This window comes from Electrophorus electricus, chromosome 9, assembly GCF_013358815.1.
Source record: "Electrophorus electricus isolate fEleEle1 chromosome 9, fEleEle1.pri, whole genome shotgun sequence".
NCBI lineage: Eukaryota > Metazoa > Chordata > Actinopteri > Gymnotiformes > Gymnotidae > Electrophorus > Electrophorus electricus.
Genome location: NC_049543.1, coordinates 15,027,357 through 15,037,356, shown reverse-complemented (window position 1 = coordinate 15,037,356; position 10,000 = coordinate 15,027,357). Strand labels below are relative to the sequence as shown.

At 45.3% G+C, this 10,000-nt stretch overlaps 1 protein-coding gene across 1 annotated transcript in view; it reads right to left on the bottom strand.

Moving 5' to 3' along the window:
- The window catches only part of LOC113587671 (FERM and PDZ domain-containing protein 1), a 16,600-nt gene extending 9,677 nt beyond the window's left edge, over nucleotides 1-6,923 (bottom strand). Inside the window, exons 1-6 of the mRNA XM_027026442.2 lie at nucleotides 6,841-6,923; nucleotides 2,832-2,936; nucleotides 2,288-2,451; nucleotides 879-981; nucleotides 547-592; nucleotides 233-337 (exon numbers count right to left, since the gene is read on the bottom strand). Of these exons, the coding sequence (XP_026882243.2) occupies nucleotides 233-337; nucleotides 547-592; nucleotides 879-981; nucleotides 2,288-2,451; nucleotides 2,832-2,932 (519 nt within the window). The 5' untranslated portion in view covers nucleotides 2,933-2,936; nucleotides 6,841-6,923. The remainder of the gene's footprint in view (nucleotides 1-232; nucleotides 338-546; nucleotides 593-878; nucleotides 982-2,287; nucleotides 2,452-2,831; nucleotides 2,937-6,840) is intronic.
- Between the last annotated feature and the right edge of the window lie 3,077 nt (nucleotides 6,924-10,000).

The window sequence follows — 10,000 nt, the reverse complement described above, 5'->3', positions numbered from 1 at the left end:
GGTGACCCCGCAGCCTGCAGTCCACAAACACGCCCAAGCAGCCAAAGCCCAGCATTTCCACCCAAACATGCTTTACATGTATAATGTAATCGCCACCATGCACCCGAGGCCGAGACCGCGTGCGCAAACGCACGCATGCATGACTCATACGTGCGCGAGCACCCCTACGTGCATGCAGACATGCTTACACAAAACACGCGCGCGCTCGCGCGCGCTCGCGCGCAAGTCTGACCTGTGCGTGGCTACCAACGACCACCTCCTCAGCAAAGCGCACCTTGACGGGGTTGGACCTGAGCTTAGCTCTCTTCTCTGGGGTGATGAAGGATGACTTTGGCCCCTGCAACACACAGCTGAAGGTCACGCACACTTAACGGCACGTACATTTAACGGCAGGGGAGAGGAGAGGAGGAGTCTGACAGGGCGTGGAGCGGATCCTGGAGGTACCGCCTCCGACGCAGGTCCGCTAGGGTCCGCCGAACGTCCGGAACTTCTAGGTGATGTAGAGTGTGTGTGTGTGTGTGTGTGTGTGTGAGACACCACACTTACCACTGTTATTCTGAGCACTGTCATTGTTATAGATTCCTGGCACTCCCTGTAAAAGAGAGAATGAGGGTGGCGAGTATGATGACTATCAGAGACAAACAATAAAAAGAGACAAATACCCATTTTACACTTTAATTATATAAATTGGATTTAATTTGATAAACCATAAATACTGTACACTACTGTTGTCCGCCAGCACTTTGGAATACACCTACTTTCTTACCACCCTCATACAACACACAGCAATTCCATTGCCTCATCTTGATACACGCACACACACACACATACACACACGCATATATATATATATATATATGCGCCACGTCCATGTGCACCTGATGATGTCAGTAGTCTGCTCTGCAGACAGGTCGTCAACTGCAATGTTGTTGATTTTGATAAGCTGATCACCAGGTAAAAGTCTGCTGTCTGCAGGTCCATCTACAACACACACACACACACACACACATACACACACACACACACACACACACACACACACACACACACACAGAGACAGACACACATACACGCACAAATCAAATTATTTCCGGCTCATTCCATTAGCTCCTAATGTCCAGTTTGTCTGGGTGTATGCCTTTTTTCAGAATTAGCCAATTAAATAAATGACATCATCACTCATCGGGACAGAACGAATTTGGCTCTACAGTTGCTTAATGTGGTTGTCTTAGTGACAGTCAGCAGGTGCAGAGTAACAGATGGCGTCTCATGCCACAACTTCCTGTTGCCTTGCTACGGTAAGATAACTCACACAAGGTTTATAGGAAAATAAATTAAAGGAAAACAGAAAGCAGGTGTCCGATAGGTGTCTTACTGATCGCTCTTAGGGCCAGTGTCCGATCGGTGTCTTATTGATCGCTATTAGGGCCAGTCTCCTTGGCGATCAGCTTAATCGCCACTTTGCGTCACAAACTTAGCGAGGCTTTACCCCGGGTTCATACAGCCTAATGGGCTTCTAATGGGTAAAACCACGCGCAGACACACGCCGTTCAGATCGATGGCCATCTCTCAGTGTTTATGAGCCAGTCTGGCCATGATTCACTCAGCGCTCAAACACTTTCACGGATCCCTCAGATGTGGCTAAGAAACACTCTCCTTACGGAGAGCTTGGAGAACGTAAGTGGTGCACCTTTCCAGACGTCTGACCGCAAATGATTCTTTGAAAATAAAATTAACATGAAAAAATGGAAGCAAATACACATTTGCTAGAGAATTGTTTTGCCATTATATTCTATGCATTACTATAAACAAAGATGACAAAAAAACTATTGAATGTACATTATCTTCTAACATACAAATTTGCACAAGAAAGAAATCTGTAACAATGCTCTGTACACTGATGTTATTATTGTGCAAAAATGTTTTTATTAAGTAATGACTACAAGGCTATAAGGAAATGAAAATGAAATCTTAGGCCTTTGTGGAACCAGTGGAACCAGTTCTAGAACTCAGATTAGAAGGAGGAATCATCCCGGTGCCTTTGATGTGTGAACTCCCTCAGATGGGAAGAGCAGTCCTATAGGTTTACTGTTAACTGCTACTAGGGGCCGTTTCCATGCCGACCATGTCAAACGCTTTTCCCATTGAAATGAGCAGGCACTTCTGAGACCTGCGTACTGCTGTGAATCACTGGGCTGCAAGTGCGTTAGCTCTGTACCTGAGGTGGATGTTTGTGTGTGTGTGTGTGTGTGTGTGTGTTTGTTTGTTTGTTTGTTTGTGTGTTTACCTGCAGAAACCTCCTGCACTTGGGGTGGGGTGTGTGCAGACACAGTGAAGCCATGTGAGTCGAGGGCAGGGTCAAACGGGACTTGGACGGTCACTCTGACAGGGTGACTTCTCTGATCCTGAGCGCCTGTGTCCCCTGTACATCCATCTTCAAGCACACGCTCTCTGTGGATGAAGAGAAAGAACGGTACGCACACATCCCTCAGCAGTCTCTCCGCAAACTGATACACTCTCTCTGCAGAAGGTCCATTATCCACATGCTTTTCTGAGTACCGCTAAAGTTCTAAAGTAGCACAAGCACATAAATGCACACGCACACACGTATCCTTTAAGTCATGTTCTCTGCAGTGAGACACACTGCCGCGCCTCAGTATACTACATACCGCATACCACATAAAGCCATTCTGTACCACGTTCCTTCTGAAGACCAGAAAGAGTAAGGTACACACAAACATTGATTTAAACATTTACAACACAAGCTCTCTCAATTTACAAATGCACACTCACACTCACACTCACACACACACACACACACACACACGTACCTGCTGGTGGAGTCTTTGGAGCGACGTAGCCAGCGTCCCACCACCTGCTCCACCCTGCTGGTTCTGCGTGATGGAGAGCAGCTCCTGTCCTGCTCCTCCATTTAGCTACACACACACCCACACCCACATCCACACCCACCCCCACCCACCCACACACACACACACACACACACACACACACACACACACACAGGTCAAAGGTCCCATCATAATATCAGACTGGGGTAAAGGAAGCATTGTAGGTCAGCTTCTCCAGTCTACCATGAGGCAGTGCTGGGTCACTCCAATGTAGCGTACAGTTCAATGTATCTCTTAGATGCAGAGAGAGAGAGAGAGAGAGAGAGAGATAGAGAGAGAGAGAAAGAGAGAGAGAGAGCTTGCTTTGTTTTATATCTGGCTTGCTCAGGTGTGCACATTGTAAACATGGACATGATCTTCATCGTTAATAATGGCCACTTCAGTTCTGTGGACAGTGGCTGATTTAGTGTTGCAGAGTTGCATCAAATAAGATGTCGGTGGAACACACGCATTTGCATGCGTTGTGGAGTCACAATGTGTTTTCTGAAGCATCTGGGCCCTCGGGTACTTCCTTCCTGGCGATCATAGCGGTCCCTGATGTTTCATGAAAGATGATCCTGGCTGTGGTGGGCACTGAACCGTAACAGGGCCCCGCTGTCCAATGACTGCCGAGCCCTGTAATTAATATTTACCGCATCGCGCGGCACGCGTTACAGCCGGTCGTCTTCGCGTCTGTTGAATGCAGTATGGGATTATATGGATGGCCTCTCAGCAGCCTGTCCCTGGTGTCCTGAAAAATCCCCCCCCCCCCTCCATTTCTCATCCCAGTGGAGCAAGACAGAGACATTCTGGTGCCCCGTGGTTAATAGAGAGAGAGAAAAAGACATAGGAAGAGAGGATGAGAGAGAGAGAAAGAGAGAGAGACCCCTACAGAGCATGACTCATGGTCGTACTATATCGTGGTTTCGGGTTTCACTGCAGCTTCTGGTCTGCAACATCCTTCTGTCTCCCTGCTGCTACAGTTTTCATCATCATCATCATCATCATCATCACTGGCTATGTCACATCGAATATCAGCCATGCAGTTATCATGCAACACATCAATGCCATTGTGTCATCTATATTGATATCAATGTCATCTTTATATATTTCCTATCACTGATATCAGTGGCATCGGTATTAATATCATGAACATAAATTTTACCAACGGGCCTTATCAATATCACGAGCATCATTATCAATATGAGCAACACTGCTATCAACATCAGCATTATTAAAGACATCAGCATTAGCTTTAACAACATCATCACTATCACCATCACTATCACTGTCACTGTATGATAATCCATAACAGCAAGATTACAGTACGTCAAACGCCCGTAACCTGGGGGTACTTACTCTCCCTCCCACTGTTGTCATTACTGTAACAGTTCGATATCTCGGTGCCTTGCTGTATAGAGATGCCCTTCGAAACGCGAGCCCGGTATTAACTACCGTGTAAGATATCTGTCTTTATGCTGCTATGAGTGTGTGAGGCCGCCTCGATGTTGTGTCGGGTGGAATCTATCCACGGAAAGAGGCACGATGAAAAGCGCCGTCCGGAAACCCCCCGGACGGACAAGCACCGGACAGACCCGGTGTTGTCTCATCGCTCTCCAGGGGGGCATGGTGGGAGTGCGGAAATCCGTAAATCCATTTCTCCAATCATCTCCTTATAGCACAGCTATTCAGGCCTAACCCTCTCTCTCTCTCTCTCTCTCTCTCCATCTTGCCTCCAACCCACATCCGGAGAACATTAGACCACATAAGCCCAACAACAACAACGGTTCCATCTTTTAAAGTCACAAACGTCATCAGCTCTCAACATTGAAGGCGGGCTCTATTTCAACATCCTGGCTTTTGCAGGACCGAGATCTCTAGGCTCACACTTGAGACACTGTGCTGACTGGGTTGGCTGGCTAAAGTACTCACGCGCTGTCTGAGTAATACTCGCGCTGTCTCCCTCGCTCTGTCTCACTCTCTTCCACGCGCTGTCTGAGTAATACTCGTGCTGTCTCCCTCGCTCTGTCTCACTCTCTTCCACGCGCTGTCTGAGTAATACTCGTGCTGTCTCCCTCGCTCTGTCTCACTCTCTTCCACGCGCTGTCTGAGTAATACTCGCGCCATCTCCCTCGCTCTGTCTCACTCTCTTCCACGCGCTGTCTGAGTAATACTCGCGCTGTCTCCCTCACTCTGTCTCACTCTCTTCCACGCGCTGTCTGAGTAATACTCGCGCTGTCTCCCTCGCTCTGTCTCACTCTCTTCCACGCACTGTCTGAGTAATACTCGCGCTGTCTCCCTCGCTCTGTCTCACTCTCTTCCACGCGCTGTCTGAGTAATACTCGCGCTGTCTCCCTCGCTGTCTCACTCTCTTCCACGCACTGAGTAATACTCGCGCTGTCTCCCTCGCTCTGTCTCACTCTCTTCCACGCACTGTCTGAGTAATACTCGCACTGTCTCCCTCGCTCTGTCTCACTCTCTTCCACGCGCTGTCTGAGTAATACTCGCGCTGTCTCCCTCGCTCTGTCTCACTCTCTTCCACGCGCTGTCTGAGTAATACTCGCGCTGTCTCCCTCGCTCTGTCTCACTCTCTTCCACGCGCTGTCTGAGTAATACTCGCGCTGTCTCCCTCGCTCTGTCTCACTCTCTTCCACGCGCTGTCTGAGTAATACTCGCGCTGTCTCCCTCGCTCTGTCTCACTCTCTTCCACGCGCTGTCTGAGTAATACTCGCGCTGTCTCCCTCGCTCTGTCTCACTCTCTTCCACGCGCTGTCTGAGTAATACTCGCGCTGTCTCCCTCGCTCTGTCTCACTCTCTTCCACGCGCTGTCTGAGTAATACTCGCGCTGTCTCCCTCGCTCTGTCTCACTCTCTTCCACGCGCTGTCTGAGTAATACTCGCGCTGTCTCCCTCGCTCTGTCTCACTCTCTTCCACGCGCTGTCTGAGTAATACTGGCGCTGTCTCCCTCGCTCTGTCTCACTCTCTTCCTCGCGCTGTCTCCCTCGCTCTGTCTCACTCTCTTCCACGCACTGAGTAATACTCGCGCTGTCTCCCTCGCTCTGTCTCACTCTCTTCCACGCGCTGTCTGAGTAATACTCGCGCTGTCTCCCTCGCTCTGTCTCACTCTCTTCCACGCGCTGTCTGAGTAATACTCGCGCTGTCTCCCTCGCTCTGTCTCACTCTCTTCCACGCGCTGTCTGAGTAATACTCGCGCTGTCTCCCTCGCTCTGTCTCACTCTCTTCCACGCGCTGTCTGAGTAATACTCGCGCTGTCTCCCTCGCTCTGTCTCACTCTCTTCCACGCGCTGTCTGAGTAATACTCGCGCTGTCGCCCTCGCTCTGTCTCACTCTCTTCCACGCGCTGTCTGAGTAATACTCGCGCTGTCGCCCTCGCTCTGTCTCACTTTCTCTCTCTCACCTCCTTTCTTGCTTCTGCGTGCCCTCTCAAATTAGATTTGAGAGCACTAAAGTGAGGCGTAATTCCCTAATAAGCCCTTGTTCTGTATATAACAGTCTGAAGGAGATGTTAGCTCCCGCTATCACCCAGGTCTGAAGGCTTTACTCTCTAGGCTGATGGGAACAGTGAAACCCCTGCTGCTAAACTGTCATGTCTACTGTACTATTAATTTCTCCGGCGAATACACAGAAACGGACTGAACTAGCTGGCAGCCAGGATCTCTTCATGCTCACTGTTATTTTTTTCTCACTTTGTGATTATGTCACTTCATGTCGTTGAATGGTTTTGTGAATCTCTCGACACACACACACACACACACACACACAAAGTGTCAAACAGGTGTTGCTGGGTTTATGGAAGACTATGGTAACTGGATTACAAAGGACGACTGCATCATACACACTGAGCTGATCACAAGGACAAACACGCATGCACACACACACACACACACACACACCCATGCATGCATGCACAGATGCACATACACACACTTACCCCACTTGTCAGTAAGCTGTATCAGGGACCCATTAGAAAGGAACTGTCCCTTACGCAGCACCATCTGCTCTAAGCAGGCCTGCTTGTCTATCAGTACTAACAAAGCCCATCAGAACACAGCAGTGTTTCAGCGGTTCAGTGGTTCAGTGGAATAACCCTTTCAGCACATGTCAGATGTAATTCAGTACTCATGTCCTAGCGCTGAAACCAGTGAAGTACTTTACTAGTGTCACATGAGCGCATGTTCTGAAGGTTGAGGTGTATGTTTCGTTCTGTCAGGTCCCAGGAATTTGGCAACTTCATCCCATCCACTTGTACTTGGTTGTCCAGGTCCTTTCTGGGTTAATGTTAACATTTAATCAATCACATTTCAGTTTACATGTCCTACTATTGTCCTGGTTTCTTAAAGATGTTCTGTCATAAGGAGGTTCTGACATGTTCTCCGCACTGTTCTTGTCTTCTGATTTCCATCGCCGGGGAGTTTTCTACATCCCTAAATTTCTAAATCCTGTAAAAAACAAACAAAGAAAAACAATAAACCCAAAACCTAAAAACAAACAAGCAAACAAAAATGTCAACCAATTTAATAAATAACTAATAATTATTAATAATTATTTAATAATAATTAAAATTATAGAATATTAATATATATAATATATTTATTACTAAAATAAATGTATCACAATTATGAAATAAATTAAATTTCATTGGTCAAATATAATCGGCTACATTGTTACCTACAATGACATTTGTAGGTTACATGTTTTACTATGAAAAGCATCAGAACAACAATGAAGTGAGAACGAAAGCTGCCTTTCATTAATGCCACTGAAACCAATTTACATGTACAAATGATGCAGGATATAGCCACAAAATGATGCTGGATATAGCCACAAAATGATGCTGGATATAGACACAAAATGATGCTGTATATAGCCAAAACATTTTGCTGGATATAGCAACAAAATGATGCTGGAAATAGCCCCAAAATGATGCTGGATATAGCCACAAAATGATGCTGGATATAGCCACAAAATGTTGCTGGATATAGCAACAAAATGATGCTGGAAATAGCCCCAAAATGATGCTGGATATAGCCACAAAATGATGCTGGATATAGCCACAAAATGTTGCTGGATATAGCAACAAAATGATGCTGGATATAGCCACAAAATGATCATGGATGTATCCCCAAAATATTTGAGAGTGCCATGAAAGGTGTTTCTGTGAGAGTTAAACCAGTGTCACCAGAACCTAAACCAGAAATCATGATTCATGAAAAAGTGTGAATTTTGGTGTTATTGAAAATTTCTCTTGCAAAATTATAGATATTATAAATTCACGTCTTGAAATGTCAGTTAAAAAACTCAGGTAGCCAAAATTTAAAATAAAAACAATTATTCAGGTATGAAAGGTTTCAGGTAATAAAAATCCAGGTCATGAAAATTCAGGTTGTTATAATTCAGATTGTGCAAATTCAGGGGAAACATACTTGGGTATTGCAAACAAACATAGATTTAACTGATCTCACCTGGCCAATCACAAAACATCTTTGTCACCAACTTTATGTCAATGAAGGATCATGTTGAGGACCATGTGGAGGACCATGTGGAGAAGCATGTAGAGGACCATGTGGAGGACCATGTAGAGGACCATGTGCAGAAGCATGTAGAGGACCATGTGGAGAAGCATGTGGAGGACCATGGGGAGGACCATGTGGAGAAGCATGTGGAGGACCATGGGGAGGACCATGTGGAGAAGCATGTAGAGGACCATGTGGAGGACCATGTGGAGCACCATGTGGAGGGGCATGTGGAGGAGCATGTAGAGGACCATGTGGAGGACCATGTGGAGGAGCATGGCAGAAGAGCACACCAATGAAGCTTTTCCAGTTGTTAGTATTTTATCCTTCCTCCTCTTTATAAAAGCTCACAATAGATACTCGTGTTAATGGTTTTGTTCGTCATTCGTACATTTGTACACCTCAGTGGCATGACAGCCATGTCATCATTCAAATACATTTGTATGAAAGTAAACTGATATTTGTGAAAGAACTGATATTACAACTATTACGACTATTGTGATTGATAAGTACAGTCATAATGGTGCGCTCTAATCTCAGCTATGTCAGTTGATTAACCCGCTGCTGACACAACACTTTTTTCCAGTGCCTCTTAGCCTCTTAGCTTATGAGGGCTCTTCCATTCATTTTTTCACTCTCTGGCACTGCTCATGTTAAACATGAGGCTCTTCAAATATGTAGTAGAATTTGTTCTGTTTTCTTGCACAAATGTAGTTTTACCTACACACAAATTTATTTGAATAACGATACGGTCGCTGTGCTACAGAAGTGTCGACCTCAGAGATGTTTTGTGATTAGCGAGGTGTGAGTTCATTGAGCTGCATTGAAACTATTTCAAGTGAGTCATAAAGGATCATAAAATATATTATAGAATGTTATATAACTATTATAAAATATATAAATACCTAACCCTATATAATTAACACTAACAACATAAAATTATTCTGTAGCTTGATGTTAAGTAGCTCGATTCTAATTTGATGTTGTTAGCTAGCTGCTTAGTTTTGTTAACCTATCATTAACTTTACTGCTACCTAGGGTTGCCACCTACATCTGACAAAAAACCTGGATACTGTCATACTGAAATTGCTTTTGTTTTTTGTTGGGTTTTTTGTATTAGCATAGTCATCCAAAATGGTTTTGCCCTCATGTTTAACTAAAATTTTAACTGAGCATAAGAAGCCCTTGGTTGATTTTAGTCATGCGGTACACTTTCAAAAGTACAAATTCACCAATACTTTAACAATTGTAACTTTTTGCCCCCTTTAAGCCACACACTAATATTATCAAAAACATGTAAACAGAACATTACACTTGGAAAGACAAGAGTACTGTAACAATAGCATAGGAAAATACCAAAGGTCTGTTAGCATGAGCTAGCTAGGAGATAGCTGGGGGATAGCGGACTACAACAGCTCAGTGGGTTTCCTATCAGGCAACACATATTTCCAATCCTTCTTGAAACTCCTTAGTTCTACAGACATATTATTCTTTTCGAAACCAAAAATCTTCTGTTTCTCTAAGATGCTCACAGAATAATTAGTTTTCTAATGAAGCAATTTTAGCATGTGCAAGATC